Genomic DNA, 24,903 nt, shown 5'->3' with positions numbered 1-24,903 from the left:
TTCAGAATTTAAGTAAAGAATTTTTGAATTACTTAAAATTTCATACACTCTCCTGCTGTGTCTTGTCTCTATTTTTCTCCCCTCCCTGTTTGCCTGGCTTATTCCAGTCCATCTTTTCATATTTAGCCCATACATCTTTAAGATTCCTCCATATTACTTCTTTCCCATCCTTTTCCACCAAATGGCCCCTTCCTGTGTCCCCCAAAAGTCTGCATACATCTTTGTTAATGCTCTCTCCACTTTTTATTTCTCACTAGACTGTGAGCTCCTTGAAAACAAGGACAGCTCTGTCTTATCCATCTTTATGTCCTGCTGCAGTCCTGTAACATGGTTGGCCCTCAGTGAATATTATTGATGTTAGTCAATATCTTTAAATCGATTTGATGGTACCTTTGAGGCCCCAGACAGAAGAGAGTTCTCCAAAGAGAAACATCAGTAAAGTTATCTTTATCCTGGATCGTATCCATGGACCCCCTCTTGTAGTAGCTCTTCCTCACATGATGAAGTTTCTGATAGTGAAATCCAGTATGGAAAAACATCCCCTTCATTCATACTGATGTTTCCGAATAGTAATAAGTAGGATAACTCCTTTTTTTTTTTTTTTTTACTGTTTGCCCAAATGGAAGAGGCTCCCTAGAAAGGAAAATATATGAGGTTTGAGATTTAAGAGACTGAAGCCAATGAATTTCTTTCCCATTGAATTCAGCAAACACTGGGATAACATAAGGGCCCATGCAGAACTGTAATAGCACAGAGCTAGCAGACATTAGCAGTGCTTTCCTGCGATTTTGTTTACCATAATGAACTGGTCAATAAACATCACAAATTGTTTATCTATATAAATCTTGACAGATTACTCTTTATGAAATCCATTTAGCAAGTGAGGTTTTCCCATAAGGATGAAAAATGAAGATTTTAAACAGATTGCGGGAGAAGCCCTAGCTGTACCAGGAGAGTCAGTGTAATAAAGGTTTCTTTATATTAATATTACAAAAACCATTTATCCTGACAAAATCAATATCACAATTCATCTTAGTTTGGTGTTTCTCTTTCTAAGCTTAAAATGTCTTTTTATTACACATAATTTTGTTTTAATAAATGTGAAATGTATTTCATTTAGGAGATGCTCTTGAGGAAGGATAACTTATAAAATGACATCAAACCTGTAGCTTATTTGCTAAGGAGTCTTGGAAATATTTAAAATTATATTTGAGAGGGGGAGAAATTTACAGAAATCATTTTGCTTAAACTTTAATTACAAAATTATCCCCAGTGTCCTTTAGGCTAGAAACAACCTATAGTATTCAGAAAAGTCTCCCGTAAACTTCATCTGGGTAAAAATCTCTCTTACTAAAGTCAAGCAATTATAAGAAGTCAGAGAAGTTACATATAAAAAGAGTTGCAATAAGAGACTGTGAAACCAGTAAGAGTCATATTTAGTTACTCAAAACACTACGTGATTTCCTAAGAAGCAGTGTATTTATTCCATTTGGATTTGGAACTTAATATCCCATGGATATTGACAGACTGACTTGGAGTTAAGCATGTAGCAGTTAGCGGAAAGAAAATAGATCTCCATCAAGGAAAGGAATTATACACTGGAAACTATTACTCTAAATGTACTGTATGGAAAATAAATGTGATTGTCTCATGAGTGAATGGCAATAAAAGCTGAAATACTCAAGAGACACTTATTCATGAATGGTGTAGTGATATATATGTGCATTGAGAGAAGCTTGTCTCTTATTGTTTATGCTTACCAATATTATACTAACAGCCGACAAACAATATATTCTAAGTAATAGCATATAATGAAGTTAGGAGCAAATTAAATATTTTGTTGCTTCTGTAATTCCATTTTAATTTCCGTGCATAATTTTCATCAGCTTTAATACTTAAATAGGCTAAACAAGATATCTGTTTGAGATGGAATTCTGTCTACACATAAAGGACACACTGTAGTTGTTTGGAGGGGAAAAATGTACTCTTATCATGACATAAAAAGGGCAAACTACGGTATAGTAGTTTTCGAGACAAACTGTACTTTATTTATTCCCAAGGTGATATTAGTCCATAAAACAAATTTGCAGCTTATTTAGCAGCCTTAGCTTTTATCAGCTTTTTTAAGGGTGTTGAATGATTACCCAGGAGATCACACGGTAAAAGTTGCAGTGAGATGAAGTAACTCTATCCATCCAGCATCTTTATTAGAAAATATAGGTGAAGCCATGCTGTTCATGTTGTTTTCAATGTGCCCTATGAAAAGCTCCTCTTTAGAGGTCGTGGTCTTCTTATGTGTGATGTTTTGCTTAATGCTTCATGCTGTGCTGGGCTGTGCTGGGCTTAGTTGCTCAGTCATGTCTGACTCTTTGCAACCCCATGGAATGTGGCCCGCCAGGCTCCTCTGTCCATGAAGATTCTCCAGGAAAGAATACTGGAGTGGGTTGCCATGCCCTTCTCCAGGGGATCTCCCAACCCAGGGATCGAACCCAGGTCTCCCACATTGCAGGTAGATTCTTTACCATCTGAGCCACCAGGGAAGCCCTAAGGCTTCATGGTGGTACCATCCCAATCTATGACATTAACATGCACTGAGTGAAAAATTCACTCTGAAAAAACAAGTCTTAGTTACTATCATGGTTAAAAAAAAAAAAAAAAAAAAGATAAAGTGGCTCAGAGGGTAAAGCGTCTGCCTGCAATGCAGAAGACCTGGGTTCGATCTCTGGGTCAGGAAGATCCCCTGGAGAAGGAAATGGCAACCCACTCCAGTACTCTTGCCTGGAAAATCCCATGGACAGAGAAGCCTGGTAGACTACAGTCCATGGGATCGCAAAGAGTCGGACACGACTGAACGACTTCACTTTCACTCTCATGGTAAAATGCCAAGACTGATTTTTACAATCAACTTTGAGTCCAAGAAATTTAAGTTGAAATGAAGTTCTTTCATTATGTTTGTATTGATAGCATCTTTTCATAGATCAGAATAATGCTGTATTCTCTCATCGTTTTGGGTCAACGAGTTTAATACAAAAGTTAAAAATAATATATAACATATATAAGGCATCAGCAGTGTTTGAACGTATCTTCCTCAAACTGTTTTCTTATTAAAATTTAATCTTTATAAAAACTATATGGTTTTGACTCTTTAAAAGACTATAGGATTGTAATAGGGGGAGCAGTAATTATCACACCCAGTTTTCTATTTCACAGCTTGAAAGATACTTAAAGAGATAATTTTATGGGTGCACATTCAGTCGCTCAGCTGTGACCAGCTCTTTGCAATCCCATGAGCTATAGCCTGCAAGGCTCCTCTGTCCATGGGGTTCTCCAGAGAATACTGGAGTGGGTTACCATTTCCTCCTCCTGGATGGGTATCGAATCTTAATTTTTAGCTGTCAGGAGAACTGCTTTTGTGGGATGAGAAGTTTACAGTGCTCTTAATGGAGCAACTAGTATGCAAAATAAGTCACAAGATGTATCACTGCATATAAAAAAGCAATATAACACTTTCTTGCTATTAATTAATGTATAAAGAGAAGGCTTTGTAGAGATTTTATTGTAAATGGCATTTTGATAAAGGTATCTTTCTGTTTTATTTTGTGTTTGTTTAGCTCAAGAATCTTTTTCAATATACCAGCTAAAACAGACTATTTTATTCCACAGTGTTATCAATAGATGTAACTTTTTCCATGGATTGCTAATCAAAGTGTTATTTTCTTTAATGGTTTATTTGTCTTATTTTCAGATGTCAGCCTTGCAATTGTCATCTCTCGGGAGCCTTAAATGAAACCTGTCACTTGGTCACAGGCCAGTGTTTCTGTAAACGATTTGTTACTGGATCAAAGTGTGATACCTGTGTTCCCAATGCAAGCCATTTGGATATCAGCAACCCGTTGGGCTGTAGCAAAAGTAAGTGAACTCTGGTCCATGTATGAGGCAGCATCACACAGGACACTGTCTCATTAATATCTTCATTGAGAACCCATCAGAAAGCCTTAGGTACAATGTGGAGAATTTAAGTGAGAAATGAAAAAAAAAAAAAAAAACACTAAATGAAATTTGAGTTCTTTTCCTCGACTGGAGCATAGAATATAGCAATTATCCGAATAGTGGGAAATTTACACTGGTCTGTTGGAATGGTACTGCTAGCAAGGTGACTATAGTCTTGGTTTATCCAGACTGAAGGTTTTCCCAGAATGTGAGACTTTCCACGTAAAATTTAGGATAGCATTGTGAAAACGATATGACTGGTTACCTTGCCACTTAAGAACATTTCCAAGTGATTTCTATAGGAAATGGAAGATTTCTACTTATTGTGAGTTTTATGTCATTCTGTCCTCCCGGTTTTATGGACACTCTGCTACTATTAGATGTTTATTGATATTGTAGTAATTATTATCATTATTTATCACTGCATGTTACTCATGTAATTGATATTCCTTTCTACTTTAAGTTGTATTAGTTGTTTCAACATCTCTCACATTTTTGCTTTAACTCTTAGAAGCCAAAAGTTACATCATAGTGTCTTTTGACTTCTCAACATTATTCTTCAGTGCCTTGAAGTGACTTCTCAAGGTCACTTGAAATATGCTACAATTTCTTAGCATATTGGTGATTTTTTTTTTTTTTGGCTTTCTTTTCTTTTATTTTTTTATTTTAAATTTTATTTTATTTTTAAACTTTACAATATTGTATTAGTTTTGCCAAATATCAAAATGAATCCGCCACAGGTATACATGTGTTCCCCATCCTGAACCCTCCTCCCTCCTCCCTCCCCATACCATCCCTCTGGGTCATCCCAGTGCACCAGCCCCAAGCATCCAGTATCGTGCATCGATCCTGGTCTGGCAACTCATTTCATACATGATATTATACATGTTTCAATGCCATTCTCCCAAATCTTCCCACCCTCTCCCTCTCCAACAGAGTCCATAAGACTGTTCTATACATCAGTGTCTCTTTTGCTGTCTCGTACACAGGGTTATTGTTACCATCTTTCTAAATTCCATATATATGCGTTAGTATACTGTATTGGTGTTTTTCTTTCTGGCTTACTTCACTCTGTATAATAGGCTCCAGTTTCATCCACCTCATTAGAACTGATTCAAATGTATTCTTTTTAATGGCTGAGTAATATTCCATTATGTATATGTACCATAGCTTTCTTATCCATTCATCTGCTGATGGTGATTTCTTTATATTTACTTTAAGATAGTATATCCTTGACTTTTCCAGAATGCCCAAGAAATGCCTATTAAGAACATGTGATAAGGATTCCTCAATAATATAATTCACAATTCATTTCCTGTATTCCTCAATATATAATTCCTCAATAATATAAGGAATAAGGATTCCTCAATAATATAATGCACAATGCGTTTCCTCCTTGAGGTGTCCTGAGACCATAGCATGAGTCACAATGCTAGGAAATGCCACAAGTCCAGACAAATCATCATAAACAAGCATGCCTGGAAGAGTGCTATGTATATTTAAGGGAGAGACAGAGAAGTAATATGATGTTGAGTTCTGCAGCAATTATATTAGATTTTGAGGTAGTGAAAGGCAGAGTGTAGCTAATGATTAAAAAGACATATTCAGCTTTTGTACCTGTGTGTTTTATCTTCAGTATCCTGTGTTTCATTGATCCCTCTGGATTTTAGTATAAGTAAAACCATAGGTATTTATGCTAAACTTGGGAAAGGAGTGTAATAGTTGCCTTTGTGTATAAACATAGTCTAAACACCAATCTGGATTCACTGAACATTTAATTAATATTTATTATTCATTGATTAGCTATATAATTGATTTGTGAGCAACAGAAATTCCAGCATATTTCCTTGGTTGCCAGTCATAGAAATCATTTATAATGGAGTTGTGAGAGTTTTACATTCACATATGGAATCATAGCAATTTTTTGATTGGTTCTGCCACCAACATTATATGAAAATACAAGCATCTGCTCCATTTTCACTACCTGTGTGCACACCTGAGACATAGACTAGGAATTACACCTCAGGCAAAAGTGGATGGTCTGGTCACAAAACCTGGCCTGCATTTCTTAGTAGTGGTAGACATTTACTTTTATGTTAAGATTTTTCTTCTCTGGGCTAAATATTTTTAGTCTGTCCAAATACTTTCAATTCTTAATAGTTAAAAAAAATTGCATATTTATAGTCACTCTTTTCTGGATATGGTCCTTTTGACTTTCTATCTCTTTAAAATTGTAATCCTTGGTAGAACACATTCGTCCAGCTTCTTATAGTGGTGATTTTGCTGCTTCTGTTTTAGGCTGGGGTTTCACAATGTTTACAAAACAAAGTTGGAAGCTCAGCATCAATAGAGGTAATGCATTTAAAAAGTTAGACAGGATTCCTGCCTGTACAGAAGCACAAAGCACAGTCAAGAAGCATAATGAACACAGTGAGAATAAAAAGGTGTAAATGAAGGGTGCAGAAAAGGGCTAACTGGGATAAATGTGAAGGGGGCTGCTTTCTGTCCTGTTCCATGCTGATTTTCCTGTGATCCTGGCTTTTTATCCCAGCAACAGTCGGAACAACCAACTGTACAAAGACAGGATGCTACTGAAAGGAACGTAGTGCTATCTATTGTTGAAACTGTGAACTACCTCGGGTGTGTATTTTTCTGTGTCCGACTAATTTCAAGAATGCGAAAATAAATAAATTTATATTAAAAAAAAAAGAATGCGATTTGGGAACCACAGTATTGTAACTATTTTCTTTTACACGGCCGTAGCCATTGACAAAAGCGTAGTGATGCATCTGTGATCTTTTTTAAGACAGAGAATCAGGGTGGGAATTCTAGGATATACTTTCTAGAATGCAGGAGAATTGAATTAAACTAGTTAGACCTTCTCTCATAGTCTTACTTATTATGTGATTTAGTTTCCTTATTATGTGATTTAATTCTTTCCTGAGAATAACTGTTTTATGCTTTTAAAATGATAGTCATTCTCTTTGATACAGAGACAGAAACAGAAGGTTTTAAAGAGTTCTGCTTTCTGAATGCTTTCCTACTGAATGACATACCATTTGCCCTAAACTTCTGGCTCTGAATTTAACTAAACAAAGAAATGTATTTATGTATACACAGGTCATATATGTACTTAAATCTTTTTTATATCAACTCACATTTATATTTATTCTTGGTTATTTAGCAGTCTTCTTGCACATTTTTATCTCTATCAGAGAGGATCTCATAGTTTTCCTTTTATTTATTTATTTTTTTTACATTTTATTTTATTTTTAAACTTTACAATATTGTATTAGTTTTGCCAAATATCAAAATGAATCCGCCACAGGTATACCTGCATTCCCCATCCTGAACCCTCCTCCCTCCCCTACCCTCCCTCTGGGTCGTCCCAGTGCACCAGCCCCAAGCATCCAGTACCGTGCATCGAACCTGGACTGGCGATTCGTTTCATACATGATATTATACATGTTTCAATGCTATTCTCCCAAATCTCCCCACCCTCTCCCTCTCCCACAGAGTCCATAAGACTGATCTATACATCGGTAAAACTATTTTATTGTGATAAAATATCTATGCATTAAGTTACCATATTAAATATTTTTAAATGTACAGTTTGGTGATGTTAGATACTTTCATAATGGTGTGCAGCCATGACTACCATCCATCTCTGTTAACTTTCTTCTGCTTGTGAAACTGAAACTCTACACCCATTAAGCAATAATCTCCCTTGCCCACATTTTCCCCTACCTCCTGGCTACCACAATTTTACTTTCTGTCTCTATGATTTTTAATAATCTAAGTATTTCATATAAGGAAGATCATAAAGTATTTGCCTTTTTGTTACTTTTGTTAGATATTCTGCTTATTTCACTTAACATATGTCCTACAGGTTTATCCATATTTTAGCATATGCCAGAATTACCTTCTATAAGGAAGGTAAGACTGAACCATATCCCATGACATGTACATGCCACCTTTTGCTCACCCATTCATCTGTTAATACACAGATACTATGCTTTAGTTGCTATCATGCTTTAGCTGTTTTGAGTAATGTTACTATGAATATGAGTGTACAAAGATCTCTTCAAGATTCTGCTTTCAATTCTACCGGGTATATTCTCAGAAGTGAAATTGCTGAATCTACTTCTAAGCAAAAGTAATTCTACTTTTACTTTTTGGAGGAAGCTGCTTTCACAACAGCTTTACCATTTTACATTCTTGCCAACAGTGTACAAGGATTCCATTTTCCCTACCAACCATTGGCAACATTTTTTTTTCCGTTTATTTAAAGTAGCCTTCCTAATAATATAAATGTTATCTCATTGTAATTTTGTAGATTCAATGGTTACTGATATTGAGCATCTTTTCATGTGCTTATTGGTTACTTGTGTAGATTCTTTGACAAATATCTACTGAAGTACTTTACCCTTTGTTAATTGAATTTTTTGTTGTTTTTGTTGAGTTTTAGGAGTTCCGTATATATTATGGATGCTGATCCCTTGCCAAGTATATGATTTGCAAATATTTTCTTTTATTCTGTGGGCTGCCTTTTTAATCTGTAAATAGTGTTTTTGGTGAACAAATTTTACAATTTTTGATGGACTCCTATTTGTCTGTTTTTTTCTTTTGTTACCTGTGCTTTTAACATGTGAGAAGTCATTGCCAAACTCAACGTTGCAAAGCCTTTTCCCTGAGTTTTCTTATTAGAATCTTATAGTTTTAGGTCTTGCATTTAAATCTTTGATCTAGTTCAGTTAATTTTTATAGATGGTGTTAGGTAAGTCAGGTAAACACACATGCATGGTGTTTGCATGTGGATGTCCAGTTTTCTGAGTTTCATGAATAGACTTTATTACCCCTATTGTGTGGTCTTGGCTTCCTTGTCAGAAGTCATTTGACAATGTAGGTGGGTTTTTATTTCTGGACTCTATTCCCTTGGTTTATACATCTGTCTTTATTCCAGGGCCACATTATTTGATTACTGTAGCTTTGTTGTATGTTTGATATCAAAAAGTATACTACTTCCAGTTTTGTTCTTTTTCCAGATTGTTTTGATTATTTTCCAGTCTCTTAAGATTGCGTATGGACTTAGAGTATTTCCTACTTTTGCAAAAAATGTCACTGAGATTTTGACAAAGATTCTATTAAATTTGTAGATTTCTTTGGATAGTATTGGCATTCAACAATTTAAATCTTCTAATCCATGATTGGGTGTGTTTCCATTCCTTTATGTCATCTTTAATTTCTTTCAACAAAGTTTTATAATTTTTGGTGTGTCTTTTATCTCCTTGATTAATTCCTAAAGATTCTTTTTGATGCTATCGTAAATAATTGTTTTCATAATTTCTTTCCAGATTTTTCATTGTTAGTGTATAGAGATACTATGGACTTTTGTTTGCCATGCCTGCTGTTCAGTTGTATCTGACTCTTTTGCAACCCCATGTACTGTAGCCCACCAGGCTTCTCTGTCCATGGAATTTTCCAGGCAAGAATTCTAGAGTGGGTTGCCATTTCCTCCTCCAGAGGATCTTCCTGAACCAGAGATTGAACCCATGTCTCATGCATCTCCTGCACTGGCAACAGATTCTTTACCACTGAGCCACCTGGAAAGCCCACTGATTTTTGTTTATTGACTTTGTATTGTATTTTGCAGCATTCCTTAATTTATTAGTTCTAAATGTTTTTTTTGTGTGTGGAATCTTTAGGGTTTTCTATATAAAAGATCATCTATAAACAAAGATAATTTTCCTTTTTGATTTGGGAGTCTTTTATTTTTCTTTCATGTCTAAGTCATGACATTACTTTGCCAACAAAGGTTCGTCTAGTCAAGGCTGTGGTTTTTTCTGTGGTCATGTATGGATGTGAGAGTTGGACTGTGAAGAAGGCTGAGCACTGAAGAATTGATGCTTTTGAACTGTGGTGTTGGAGAAGACTCTTGAGAGTCCCTTGGACTGCAAGGAGATCCAACCAGTCCATTCTGAAGGAGATCAGCCCTGGGATTTCTTTGGAAGGAATGATGCTAAAGCTGAAACTCCAGTACTTTGGCCACCTCATGTGAAGAGTTGACTCATTGGACAAGACTCTGATGCTGGGAGGGATTGGGGGCAGGAGGAGAAGGGGACGACAGAGGGTGAGATGGCTGGATGGCATCACTGACTCCATGGACGTGAGTCTCAGTGAACTCCGGGAGTTGGTGTTGGACAGGGAGGCCTGGCGTGCTGTGATTCATGGGGTTGCAAAGAGTCGGACACGACTGAGCAACTGATTTGATCTGATCTGACTAGACGAACCTTTGTTGGCAAAGTAATGTCTCTGCTTTTGAATATGCTATCTAGGTTGGTCATAACTTTCCTTCCAAGGAGTAAGTGTCTTTTAATTTCATGGGTGCAGTCACCATCTGCAGTGATTTTGGAGCCCCAAAAAATAAAGTCTGACACTGTTTTCCCATCTATTTCCCATGAAGTGATGGGACCAGAAGCCATGATCTTCGTTTTCTGAATGTTGAGCTTTAAGCCAACTTTTTCACTCTCCACTTTCACTTTCATCAAGAGGCTTTTTAGTGCCTCTTCACTTTCTGCCATCAGGGTGGTGTCATCTGCATATCTGAGGTTATTGATATTTCTCCCGGCAATCTTGATTCCAGCTTGTGCTTCTTCCAGCCCAGCGTTTCTCATGATGTACTCTGCATATAAGTTAAATAAGCAGGGTGACAATATACAGCCTTGACGTACTCCTTTTCCTGTTTGGAACCAGTCTGTTGTTTCATGTCCAGTTCTAACTGTTGCTTCCTGACCTGCATATATATTTCTCAAAAGGCAGATCAGGTGGTCTAGTATTCCCATCTCTTTCAGAATTTTCCACAGTTTATTGTGATCTACACAGTCAAAGGCTTTGGCATAGTCAATAAAGCAGAAATAGATGTTTCTCTGGAACTCTTTCCCTTTTTCCATGATCCAGTGGATGTTGGCAATTTGATCTCTGGTTCCTCTGCCTTTTCTAAAACCAGCTTGAACATCAGAAAGTTCACGGTTCACGTATTGCTGAAGCCTGGCTTGGAGAATTTTGAGTATTACTTTACTAGCATGTGAGATGAGTGCAATTGTGAGGTAGTTTGAGCATTCTTTGGCATTGCCTTTCTTTGGGATTGGAATGAAAACTGACCTTTTCCAGTCCTGTGGCCATCATCCTAATATATTGCTGAATTTCATCTGCTAGTACTTTGTTGAGGATATTTTCATCAATTCATGAGATATATTGTTCTGTAGTTGTCTTTTCTTTTGCCTTTTTCTGGCTTTGGCATCAGGGAAATATTGGCCTCAGAGACTGAGTTAGGACGGGTTCCCTCCTCTTCAAATATTTGGATAAGTTTGAGAAGAATTGGTATTGGTTTTTATTTAGTTTGATATACTTTACCAAATAATTCATCAAGTCCAGGACTTTTCTTTGTTGCAAGATTTTGATTACTGATTCAATTTCATTACTAATACAGGTCTATTCAGATGCTTTATTTCTTTGTGATTTAGTCTTGGTAAGTTTTGTCTTTCTAGGATTTTGTCCTTTTCATTGAGATTATCCAGTTTGTTGGTGTACAACATTATGAAGATGTTTAATATCACTTAACTGTACATTTAAAAATGGTTAATTTGCTAAATTTTATGCTATATATATTTTATCACAGTAAAATTGCTTTAAGGAAAGCTATAGGATCCTCTGTAAATAGAGATTTAAAAATGTGAATGATAAAAAAGGATAAATATAAATGTGAGTTGAATATAAAGAAGATTTAAGTACATATATAACCTATGCATATATAAATATCTGACTGGTTACAAAAAGGGTAAGGAGAGAAAAATAAAAGGATAGAGTACTGGCTTTTAAATTCTTCTTAAAGTCCTTTTGATCTCTGAGGGGAGTACTTGCAGTGGTGCAGGTGGTTGAACAATGGCCACTGTCCTTTTTGTCTGCAACTCTGTGATAAGAAGCAACAATCAGCAATCAGAGCACAGATTCCCAGTATTTGGACAAAAGGGTCTTTTTGCCCACTCTGGTTCCTGCAGGCTGTGTGCACTCTGTTCCAGAAGCACGTGCACAGCTTCCTTTCATGGAGCAGGGGTGGGAGATGGGTACTTCTACTGTACAAAGAGCTGAAATTGATCAAAATTACCTGCAATTTACCATTCAACCCTTCTCCTGGAAGTTGCAAGCCTTCAATAGACTCGAGTTCCAAGGTAGTTACATTAGATTCTGCCAGTGCAAACTGTTGTCTTGGTGGGAAAACAGATTCCTGGTTCTTCTTACACTGCCATCTTCTCAGAAACCTGTCCATCTATTAACAGCTTTATTGAATTATGATTTATATATCATAAATTTAACCATTTTAAGTGTACGGTTTGTTGAATATCAGTAAATTTATTGTTGTGCAAGCATAACTATAATCCAGTCATAAAATATTTCTATCACTTCGGAAAAGTTCCCATGGACCCATTTTCAGTCAATTCCCACTTCAGCTTATAGCCTCAAGTAACTCATTATCTAGTTCCTGACACAATTTTGCCTATCTAAAATATTTTATAGAAATGAAATCATACAATATTTAGGCTTTTGTATCTGGCTCCTTTCTCTCAGCACTGTATTTTTGAGATTCATCCATGTTTTTATTTATCTCAGTAGTTAATTCCTTTTAATTGTTGAGTAAGATACCATTTACTATATATTTTTTAATCCATTGAGTTGTGCATACAAATTGCTTCTGGTGTTTATCCATTATGAATAACACTATCATGAACATATGGGTGCAAGTCTTCATATGGACATGTTTTTATGTCTCTTAGGTTTGTCTTAGAATATAGTGAGTATATGCTGAGTGTGTTTGGAACTTTTTCAGAAACTTTCAAGTTATTTACCATCATGGCTATACTATTTTGCATTTCTACCTGCAATTTTTGGGAGATCCAGTTTCTCTATGACCTCAGCAGCATTTGGCATTGACCATGTATCATTATGGACTTCCCTGGTGGCTCAGACAGTAAAGAATCTGCCTGCAATGCAGATAGACCTGGGTTCCATCCCTGCGTTGGGAAGATTTCCTGGAGAAGGGAATGGCTACCCACTCCAGTATTCTTGCCTGGAGAATCCCCATGGACAGAGGAACCTGGCAGGCTACAGTATATGGGGTTACAAAGAGTCAGGTATGACTGAATGACTTTCAGTATATCATAGCCACTTTATGTGTGTGAAATAGTAGTATCTCATTGTAGTTTTTCATTTTCATTTTTTTTTTTTTACTGACGAACGCTTTTGAGTACCTTTTCATGTTTTTATTTACTATTCCTGTGTTTTCTTTGGTAAAGTGTTTTTTATGTCTTTTGCCCATGTTTTGAGTTGCTTATCTTACTGAGTTAAAGAATTTCTTTATATACTTGAGATACAAATTGTAACTATTTCCTCCCATTTTGTGAATTATATTTAAAATTTTCTTAATGGTATGTTTTTAAAACCAAGAGCTTTTAATTGTGATGAAGTGTAATTTACCAAAGTTAATTTTTTTTGTTGGATCATAACTTTTTGCATTTTATCTAAGAAATTATTCTTGACCCAGTGCAACAAAGATTTTATCCTGTATTATCATACAAAATTTTATATTATTAGCTTTCACATTAGGTGCATGATTAGCTTCTTTCTTCATTTCATTTTTATTTTTTGAAACATGGATATTCAAATGTTCCTTTAACGTACTTTAAAAATGATTATTACCTTTCCTTATTAAACTATCCAGGTATATAGGCAAAAAATCAACTGACCCAATGGCTAACATTATACTCATATTCATACAGTTCAGTTCAGTTACTCAGTTGCGTTCGACTCTTTGTGACCCATGAACTGCAGAATGCCAGGCCTCCCTGTCCACCACCAACTCCTGGAGCCTACCCAAAGTCATGTCCATTGAGTCGGTGATGCCATCCAAACATCTCATCCTCTGTCTTTCCCCTTTCCTCCTGCCCTCAATCTTTCCCAGCATCAGGGTCTTTTCAAATGAGTCAGCTCTTCACATCAGGTGGCCAAATTATTGGAGTTTCAGCTTCAACATCAGTCCTTCCAATGAACACCCAGGACTGATCTCCTTTAAGATAGACTGGTTGGATCTCCTTGCAGTCCAAGGGACTCTCAACAGTCTTCTCCAACACCATAGTTCAAAAGCATCAGTTTTCCTTGATATGACACAAAAGTCATAGGAAAAAAAAAAAAAGGAAAAAGGTAAATCTGAGTTCTTCAAAATTCAAAATTTTGGCATTGAAATACACTATTAAAAGAAAAGACAACTCACAAAATGTGAGAAAATAATACAAATCAATATCTGATAGGGGATTAGTATCTAGAATATTATAAAGAACTACAGCTCAACAACAAAAAACAAAGAATTTAATTTAAAAAAGGACAAAGGATTTGAATAGGCATTTTTGAAAGAAAATATGCATATACCCAATAAATACTTGAAAAGATACTCAGTATCATTGCTTATTAGGGAAAGCAAACCAAAGCCACAATGAGATACCATTTTATACTCATTTAGATGCCCCATCTCAAAATATGTAAAATAACAAGTTTGGCAAGGTTACAGAGAAATTGGTACAGTTATGCATTGCTGATGTGTCTGTAAAATGGTACAGTCATTGTGGAAAATATTTTGATGCTTTTAAACACAGGATTACTATATAGTCTAGCAATTTCTCCCCTTAGGTAAATACTCCTAAGAATTAAAAGCAGTAACTTAAGCAGATATATGTATACCAGTGTTCATGTAACAATAGTCACAATACTCAAAAGGCATAAAAACCTAAGTGTCCATCAAAAGATAAGTATATAAGAAGAATGTGATATATACACACAGCTGAATATTATTCATCCATAAAAGTGAATGAAATGCTAATATACATTATAATATGGTTCCCAGGGACAGAGGATCCTGGTAGGCTCTACAGTCCATGGGGTCACAAAGAGTCAATCACAACTTAGTAACTGAGCATGCACAATATGGTTAAACTTTGAAAACATTATACCAAGCAGAATAAGTCAGACATGAAAAAAATGTATTACATAATTGCATTTATATGAGTTACCTAGAATAGGCAAATTCATACACATACACAGGGCTTCCCAGGTGGCGCTACTGGTTAAAAAAACCCTTCTGCCAATGCAGGAGACACCAGAGATGTGGGTTCAGTCCCTGAGTTGGGAAGATCCCCTGGAGGAGGACATGGCAGCCCACTCCAGTATTCTTGCCTGGAAAATCCTATGAATGGAGGAGCCTGGTGGGCTGCCGTCCAGGAGGCTACAAAGAGTTGGACATGACTGAGCACACACATGATATACACATCGAAAGCAAAGCAGTCATTAACAGACGCTGTGGGAGGGGAATGAAAAGTTGTTTAATGGGTACAGAGTTTCTGTTTAGGATAATTAAAAAGTTTTATAAATGAATAGCAGAATGGTTACACAACATTCTAAATGTACTTAATGCCTCTAAAACATACTCTAGAAATGGCTAAAATGGTAAATTTTGTTAGTTATGTATTACCACATAAGAAAGTCAATTGATCATACTAAGTCTCTCTCCTAGTCCATTTATCCTTTTGTCTCTTCTTATGCCATGTTGTTCTGATCACTGTAGCTTTAGTCTTGATATCAGGACCAACTTCAATATTTATCCACATAATTTACCCACATATTTGCCTCTTGTGTTTTTTCTACCTTCACATGATTCAATATACTCTCTTTATCATTTCCTTTTAGTTTGATGGATTGCTTTATTATTTTCAATCTGTATCCAGTATTTCTAGGTTTTGTAGGGCTAAATTGCTAACAATGAATTTTCTTAGTTTTTTTTTTTTAAATACTGGAAAATATCTTTATCTTATTTTTGATGAGTAGTTTTTTCTAGATAGAGAATTCTTGGTACCAACTTTTTTTTTTTAGGACTTTAAATATGTCATTTTACTACATTCTGGCATCCATTGTTTCTGTAAGCCTGTAGTTGTGTTTTCCTTTGGTTGTGTATGAATCATTTTTCTCTTGCTGCTTTCAAGATTTCGTCTTTGTCTTTCTCAGGTTTGATTGCACTGTGTTGAGGTCTGAATCACCTTGTGTGTGTCCTGCTTGGATTCATTATGCTTTTTGGAACTGGAGATAAGTGTTTTACATGGAATTTGAAAAGTTTAAGTCCATATTTCTTCAAATCTTTTTTCTCCTTTCTGTGTCTTTTCTCTTTTGTTGTTCATTCCTATTGCACATATGTTGGCCCATGGTTTATCTGACATTTTCTCTCAGGTCTCTGAGGCTCTTTTCACTTTTGTTCATTTTTTCTTTGTTATTTGGATTGGATAAGTCATACTGGTATATCTTTAAGTTCTGTTTGTTGCTTTATATCAAGTTTACTGATTCTTGTGTTAATATTTATTTGTCATGCTGGGTATTAGTTGCAGCATGTAGGATCCTCAGTCTCTTTTGCAGCACATGGGATCATTGGTTCTGACATGCAAGCTCTCAGTTATGGCATGTGGGATTTAGTTCCCCGACCAAGAATCAAACCTAGGCCCCCTGCATTGGAAGCATGGAGTCTTACCCACTGGAGGACCATGGAAGTTTTTTTTTCTTCTTTTTCTTCTGATTTTTTTTCTTCTTTTATTTCAAATCTGCCATTGAGCCTGCTTTAGCGAACTTTCCATTTCAATTATAGTTCAGTTGTTCATCTGGGTTTTGGTGTTTTTATGCATTCTGTTTCTCTATTGAAATTCCCTTTTTATTGAAACATAATTATCATATTTTTCTTTAATTTTTAGAACATATTTATAATAGTTGCTTTGGCCCTCACAGGTAGACATTATTATGTTCTTATTATAAATGAGGAAAGGTGCAGAGCATCCGACTGAAATTTGGCTATAATCATACAGTTACCAAAGTCCCAAAGCTGGGATATAGTCCCCAACTGATAGATGTAGTCACAATATACTTTCCTTCCTTAAAAGAGAGTCTACATGCAAATAACATTCTTTGCTATTTTGATTAATGAGTGTATGACCATTTTCTTAGAATCCTACTCTCAGCACATAAAAGTGGGTTTAAGTCATCTTACGCTCAGGATTTCCAAAAAATTATTCTTAGAGTGGTATCGAACTATCTAAACCTCAGGTCTTTGAAAATTCTCATATAAATGTCAAACAAGCACTATTCATTTATACTGTGAAGTCAGACAAGATTGCTGTTAGAGATTGTCATAGAAAGTAATCAAATTTAAACATTTGAAAGAGCCTAGGTGTGTGTGTATGTGTGTGATTGTGTATATTGCCAAGGAGATTTTCATGCAATGCAAATCATTTTCTACATCCTTTACATGGGACTGAAATATCTCTGTTTCAGTCATCCCACAAAACACTAAGACAGTGTTTTGCTATCTTATAAAGTAGTCTGAAGGTCAGTTTTTATTGCTCTAAACTCTGCAATCTTTTGTGTTCCTGAGAGCATGCAGAGTTTTAGATGTAATCACTAATATTCTCTAAAAAATATTATGTTGCCATGGATTACCAGTCTCTCTGAGAGTACTGTAGATGAGACAGTTCATGAGTTTTTGAAGTTCCACCAAGAAAAATTGGATTTAGAGCCCTAAATTAAATTCATTGAAAGTTCAGATGTGCTGTCAGTATTAAACCAACCAAAGTGACTGTATTAAAATATGGCAGGTCTTTGAATTAAAAAATATAAGGCGCTATTTGGAAATAATTCTCTTTTTGTGTGTCATTGTGAGATTGTTAATACAGTTGTCTTATATCTATATCGGCATACAGACAGTTGGAATTTTAACATAACAATGTGAAAGGTGATAGTGAAAGTTGCTCAGTTGTGTCCAACTCTTTACAGTCCATGGAATTCTCCAGGCCAGAATGCTGGAGTGAGTAGATGTTCCCTTCTCCAGGGGATCTTCCCAACCCAGGAATCAAACAGGGGTCTCCTGCACTGTAGGCAGATTCTTTATCAGCTGAGCTACCAGGGAAGCCCAACATAACAATGAACTCCCCCCCCCCCCAAATAAGATAAAAGAGGAAGAATAAGAATGTATCTAGGTTGAATATTTTTCCTAAAAAATATGACATCAGTATTATCTACTGTAGGTCTGGAGACATTGCCTTTAGGGAACCTATGTATAAGATATGGAATTTTACACATTTCAAATTCGGTGGTCTTGATATACTGTCTTAAAATGTTATTATTCATCTATAGCATGGCTTTAAAGTGGAGTGTATGAGTACCAATGAATTAGTAATAGCTCTTTGAGAGTCTTTGCCTGGTGTGTAGGATGACTTAACATTGCTACTCTATACTTCTAACAGTACTCGGTCCCTCAAGATTTGGTATGGTCCGTGTCAGCAGGTTCCCTTGCTCCATGACTTTCAGTTGGCTTCAGCTACATGTAGGAACTTCCAGTCATCTGGAAGAGGACTGGGAGAAAGGGAAGTCAGAATATTTAATCCCTAGCCCCCTGACTCAGTGTAGGAGTGGCCTTGAGCTAGCGCTGTCCTTCAGTGAGTGGTCAAATGATGCTCTTCTCACATCCCTCTGTGTCCCTGAGAGCTGTGCCCCTTTGAGCTAGGTATAAGTGTAGGAAAAGCTGACATAGCAGGCTTGAATGCTTATCTTCAGAAAGATTTGCTTACAAAGTTGGCATTTGGTGGCCATCTGGGAACTTGGATTTTTTTTAGCATTTCCCACTATCCTCAGAACTGTCGAGTGGCTCACTGTCCCTTAAATTTTGCATAAATGACATGGTTTTTGCTTAACACCTGCTTTCCTTCTGGGAGTCTGAAATTATGGTATGTGGGAGATAGAGGCTGCCTATCATGAATGGTTTCCAGTATGAACTCTGGGCGCTGAGTTCCTAATCAACTTCCCGGGTTGGCAACATTTCATGTTTGTGTTCATGTCTTGCTGGGGGAATTAAACACATCCTGTTTTTAAGGAAGCTTGTGCTTGGCTTCCCCCAGACTCCCCCCGTGTGCCTTTACCCTATGTTGATTGTACTCTGTATCCTTCCTCTGTAGTAAATCTTACCCAAGGGTAGACTTATGATGAGTCAATGAGTTTCTAGTGAATCACTGATCCTGGGGTTGGTCTTGGCCCATGACATAAAGAGTAAAAGAGCTTTGATATTACTTCCCAGAGTACTGCTCCATGCCTTTTAATTTCTTTACCCTCTGCCCACCCTTTGGAAAATAGCTTTAGATCTTTATTAAATCATGTGAGTGCACTCTTGTCTTCTGAAACATTGACGATCACCTAGTGACTATAGATATTTCATATGAAAATATTGATAATTATTTGATTCACGATTTTGTTTTTCTCAACAGAAAAAGTAATGGTTTTAAAAATAAGTTAACAGTAACCTGTGCCTTTGTCATCTTCTTTAATGAGAAAATCTGATTAGATTATGCTTCCCTAATGGATGAAGGGTTATGTATCTTAAACCAGAAAGGGATAAATAAACTGGTGGTTGATTGCCCTTGAAATATAACTAGATATTGTTTTTCTCCTTCACCTTTATATATTCTGGAGAAAAATGTAGACTTACTCTTCAAAATGGAGAGACTAAGAAAAAATACACAGTGATAAGAAACAAAGTGTTCATAAAATATATTTATGTACTATAAAGATATCACTAAAATCATGAGATGAGTGCTGTTACATTCCTAATGGAAGCAATAATATAATCTCTAACAATCACAGCATTTTAAAATTGAAGTATAGTTGTTACAATGTTGTGTTAGTTTCAGGTGTACAACAAAATGATTCAGTTATATATATGTGTAGGTGTTTATTATTTTTCAGATTTTTCCCATTATAGATTATTACAAGATACTGAATATAGTTCCCTGTGCTAAGCAATAGTTCCTTGTTATCTGTTTTGTATATAGTAGTTATGTATCTTTTAATCCCAAACTCATAATTTATCCCTTAACATCCCACTGCCCCCTGCTTTCCCCTTTGGTAACCATAAGCTAGTTTCTATGTTACAATCCCAGCATTTTTAACAGGTGTTAAAAGCAGTCATGGCACCTCTAACAGGTACTTTGTGTGTTCATGTAGTACATTTAAATTGTTTCTTGCTAATGTTTAGACTAACATCCTTAGCATCCATAGCTATTTGTATCACTAACTTTTATTCTTTCACACTGTGCTCTGTGGAGCTAGATGAGGCATTGTGCTTAATGGAATGGAAAGCTTTCTCTTAAAAGTCTAAAAATTATATGACTTAAATGTCAAGTTTCAACATAATTTATGTCAACTTTTAAATTAATTAAGTAGAAAATAAATTACATCTTTGGATGATTTCTCAAAAAAATTCAGAGAAAGAAGAGTAAGACAAATACTGTATGTTTCCATTTATATGTGGAATCTTAAAAAATTAACAAATAAAGCAGATACAGACTAACAGACACAGAATAAACCAGTGGTTGCCAAAGGAGTAGTGTTGGGGTAAGGGTAAGGGAATGGGTGAAGTAGATGAAGGGGATTAAGAAGTACAAACTTCTTATTACAAAATAAGTCACGGGGATGTAATGTACAACACAGGGAATATAGTTAATAATACTGGAATAACTGTGTGGTACATAATCTAAACAAGCATCAAATCACTCTGTTATACATCTGAAATGAATACGTCAACGATACTTCAATAAAAGTAAGTGCTTAATGTAAACTTTTGTGGTTTGTCCCCAACCGTATTTATGTCAGCTGTGTTGACCTACAAATGTGTTTTATATTTATAGATAAAAAGCTTTGTTTTAGAGAACACATGATGTATGCCCTTTGTTTATTAATGTCATGGTAAACCACATGTCTTCTTGATAAAGTAATCTTGAATCAGAAAGACCTCTTTGCTGGGTATCTTACTTCAGTTTACTTGTGTCATTATTGATTGCCTTTGCTAATACATGCTCTCTTCATTGTAATTTAGCTCCATCCCAGCAACCTCCACCCAGAGGACAAGTTCAAAGTTCTTCTGCTATCAATCTTTCCTGGAGTCCACCTGATTCTCCAAATGCCCACCGGCTTACTTACAGTTTATTCAGGGACGATTTTGAAATCTACACAGTTGAAGATCAATACCCATACAGTGAGTTTCCAGGTTTGGTGTTGGAAAGATAAAATATTCTGAGAATTGATACATTAGTTAAGTTCCTTGACATTGAGGAGAAATGCTGTTATTTAGCAGTTGTTTAGCTGTTGATTCAAGCAGAGAGAGAATCACAGATCTCACTAATAGTCAAAGAGAGCTAGTGAAAATGAGATGCTTATCATTTGATAAGTCATGAAGGCTTATCAAAGCCTCAAAGATGAAAAAAAAATACTCTTTACAGCATTGATGAAGATATGGAGAAGCTAGAACTTACATAAATTGCTGGGCTATCTGTGTGAGTTTGCTGGTATGACTTTTCATGTGGGACAACTTGTTAAAATATATAAGAATCCTTACTCTTTTGTAAACCATTTGACTCAGCAAACATACTTCAGAAAATTTATTTCAAATGAAATCAAAAGTGGACAGCAAATCACAAAATACTTCCAAAGCTCCACTATTTGTAGTAGCAAAATATTGGAAAAAGTCAGACACTCAGAAAACTTTTAGTAAATTATGGTACACGGCATGATAGAATCTGGTACATTATTAAGTGAATTGTAGAATATGGTTACCCATAAAATGCTGTCTTAATTTACTTATCAGTGAATAGAAAATGTCCATGACATACTGTTTAAGGTATTGGGTTAAGATCTTATAGAAAAAACTAAATGAACCTTTTAGCCAACCCAATAGGTTAATTCAGTAGTAAAATCAAACATCAATTATACCCTTCAATCTAGAGGCAGAGGCATGTTTTCCAGAGTAACATATTTTGATCTATTGATAACTAAAAGATATGAAAAATAACCTATCAATTATATACATTTAATTAAAAACATAAAATACAACAAACTGATGTGTAGTTTTATCTGTGTATAAGGATTGTAGAAAATTTATCAAATATTTCTGTTACAAGCATATCAAATTTTAAATTCTCAGATTGAAAAGTGAACTTCTCTAAAAGGGAAAGGAGAGTGTTAACATGAAAACAAATAGCTTAAATTTATGCATATATTGCCATTTTCACAGAGGTAGAACCCAGCAACTCTGAAATGAAATTGAGAGGGGAAGGATATGAACAAACCCATGAAGATTATCTTTGCACCAGTAACTTGTATGAATTTTAAAGGATCTTGTGGAAATCAAACTATAGAGACCCGTTATCTTTAACAAATTATATTCAGATATTTTAGATACTGTTTCCCTAAAAGCAGAATGAAGACTTAGAAATTTTTACATTCATCTGTCTTCTCTGATGTTTGCTTCCATTATGTTTAGCTACAAGCTATTTTAGGAAACTAGTTTTAAGTAATACTGAAACATTTATTCCAATTCAGGTTTCTATTTCATTCTCTTTATATAAGACCCAACTTTCCAAATTCTTGTTTAACATGCATAATTAGTTAGAAAAGTGTATAGAAACACTGAAGTTCCATAATCTTCTTGTTTTGACATATGGATTGGCATTACAGCTTTTGCATAGCATACATTTTTATTTTATATATATTGCCGCAGGTTACACTCTGCACCCAGTTCGGTATGACTTACATTACTACACCCAGTACTTTGTGTTATCTCTAAGTGTAGCTTCAGTACTTCAAGTCTTCTTTGAAGTTAATGGAAATTCTGAACTCCATGATGCAGATTGCAAACGGAAATGAACATCTGTCTACATCTGCCATGTTGGCAAAGCATCCTAAAAACCTGCTACTAGGATGTTATTTTCTTCCAAATATCAGCATGATCCAGGTGTCCTGAAACTTAAGCTTTTGTGATAGGAGAAGAGAGGGTTATACTAATATTGAAAGTGATTTAGAAGATGACAGTACCACTGGTTGGATTAATTCTACAGTTGTGAATTAGGGTCACTCTGTTTTCCATATATCAACATTTTATAGAACACTGCATGTGAACACCACACTCTGGCCCTTTTACATGATTGCACTAATATAGAATCTAAATAACAGGTTTTTTTTTTACATAATGTGTGCTTATTGACTAATCAGACATTTATATAATCCCATTAAACAAAGTATTATTTCTTAAATCCTTATCTTTCATTAAAAAATGCTGCTTCTGGCATTTCTTGACAATGACTATAATTAATGATGTGAAAATTATCTGCCTGATGGCATTTGAACAGTAAGAACAATTGGTTAATGTTGTCAGAACATTGTATCATTCTAATAATACCCTCATGTTTATTACTCCATTTCCAGTGTGTGGATAGCACGTGTAATATGAAGAGGAAACAGTACTTATATTCAGTCGGATGAACACAAATCTTTGGGTTAAATAAAGGCATTTGGAATTATAGGTGGAGAATCACTGAACTTTTCAAAGAAAATTAATAGTGTCGTCTTCCAAGCAAGTTTGACCATTTGGTTGAGACTATTATAGAATTCCTTGTTAGAATAAAACTTCTCCTAGCTGGCCTGATGCACTATGGGGTTCTCCAGAGTGGTAGTTGCCACACTAAGATCATAACACACTGATATTTTCATCTTTAGAACTTGGAAATTATTTGTTCTTAATAATACCCGCTAATAAAGATGGAATCATTTTAAAGTTTATAAATAAATTTTTTAAAGGAAGTTAAGGTATAGTCAGTGATTTCCCTAAGTAACATTTCACTGATTTTTGCATCCTCTTCAGTTTTCAAGAGTAGAAGAGAAAGATGTAAGGGTAAAGTTAGTACATTGGGTGTTGCACATAATCAGCACTTTTAATATTATTCATCTCCCCTACAGCATCAGTCAGGGTTGCCCACTGGTATTTTATGTGCCACAGTGGTGAAGGGAGGGCTTTCCAGGTGGTGCTAGTGGTAGAGAACCTGCCTGCCAATGCAGGACACGAAAGAGACACGAGTTCGTTTCCTGGGTTGGGAAGATCCCCTGGAGGAGGGCATGGCAACCCACTCCAGTATTCTTGCCTGGAGAATCCCATGGACAGAGGAGCCTGGTGGGCTACAGTCCATAAGGTTGCAAAGAGTCAGACATGATTGAAGCAACTTAGCATGCAGGGATGAAGAGAACAGCTCTCGTAGGACATAGCATGCTTTTGATTGTACTGAAATTTTAGGTGGCAGTTATTAAATCATTTTTTCCTACTTGAGTTTCAAACTAAAGGTGAACTAGACATAAGAATTCCATCTATAAGATGGAAATAAAAAATAAAAGTCTTCTTCATTACTAAGAGAAGCCAGACTGGAGAGTATAACTTCTGACCAACAGGAAGACAGATTAGAAAAGAAAAAAAAAAAATCAATGAGATGACTGAGTATGCTTTGCTTTTTTTCTCTCCCCAATTCACAATCAATTAAATCTTTCTTCCTTCGGGATACCATGAGTGGGGCAAATAATCCTTAATTGTTACTCTAGGGAAATGTTTCCACAGGGAAACTAGAGGAAGATTGTTTCTGCATGTGACCATTGCTTACATCACTAGGGACGTTCACGTAGTTTAGATGGAGAGCTTTAGACAACACTGCATCTTAGTGATTTCTACCTTTAATGTCTTTATCATCTATTATTCCACACTATATCAAGGGATCAGTGTAGTAAGTGGAAAGAGAGTTCAGTTACCCATGAGAGAAATCAACCAACCAACCAACCAACCAAACAAACCCAGAAAATATAAGCAGGGGATAAGGTTGAGAACAGAATAGAAAATGAAAATCAAGGGTTTTTATTATAAGGCTTTTAATACTACTTCCTAGAAAAAAATAGTTCATATATATATATATA

The 24,903-nt window shown here is 35.7% G+C and overlaps 1 protein-coding gene across 1 annotated transcript in view; it reads left to right on the top strand.

Moving 5' to 3' along the window:
- Window positions 1-24,903, top strand: part of USH2A (usherin) — a 938,899-nt gene that overhangs the window by 212,706 nt on the left and 701,290 nt on the right. Inside the window, exons 14-15 of the mRNA XM_027564435.1 lie at window positions 3,746-3,909; window positions 20,993-21,151. Coding sequence (XP_027420236.1) covers window positions 3,746-3,909; window positions 20,993-21,151 — 323 coding nt within the window. The remainder of the gene's footprint in view (window positions 1-3,745; window positions 3,910-20,992; window positions 21,152-24,903) is intronic.

The sequence above is a fragment of the Bos indicus x Bos taurus genome, chromosome 16, assembly GCF_003369695.1.
Source record: "Bos indicus x Bos taurus breed Angus x Brahman F1 hybrid chromosome 16, Bos_hybrid_MaternalHap_v2.0, whole genome shotgun sequence".
NCBI classification, from domain to species: Eukaryota; Metazoa; Chordata; class Mammalia; order Artiodactyla; family Bovidae; genus Bos; species Bos indicus x Bos taurus.
Note: the sequence above shows the minus strand (reverse complement) of the source record. Positions and strands in the feature narration are given on the sequence as shown.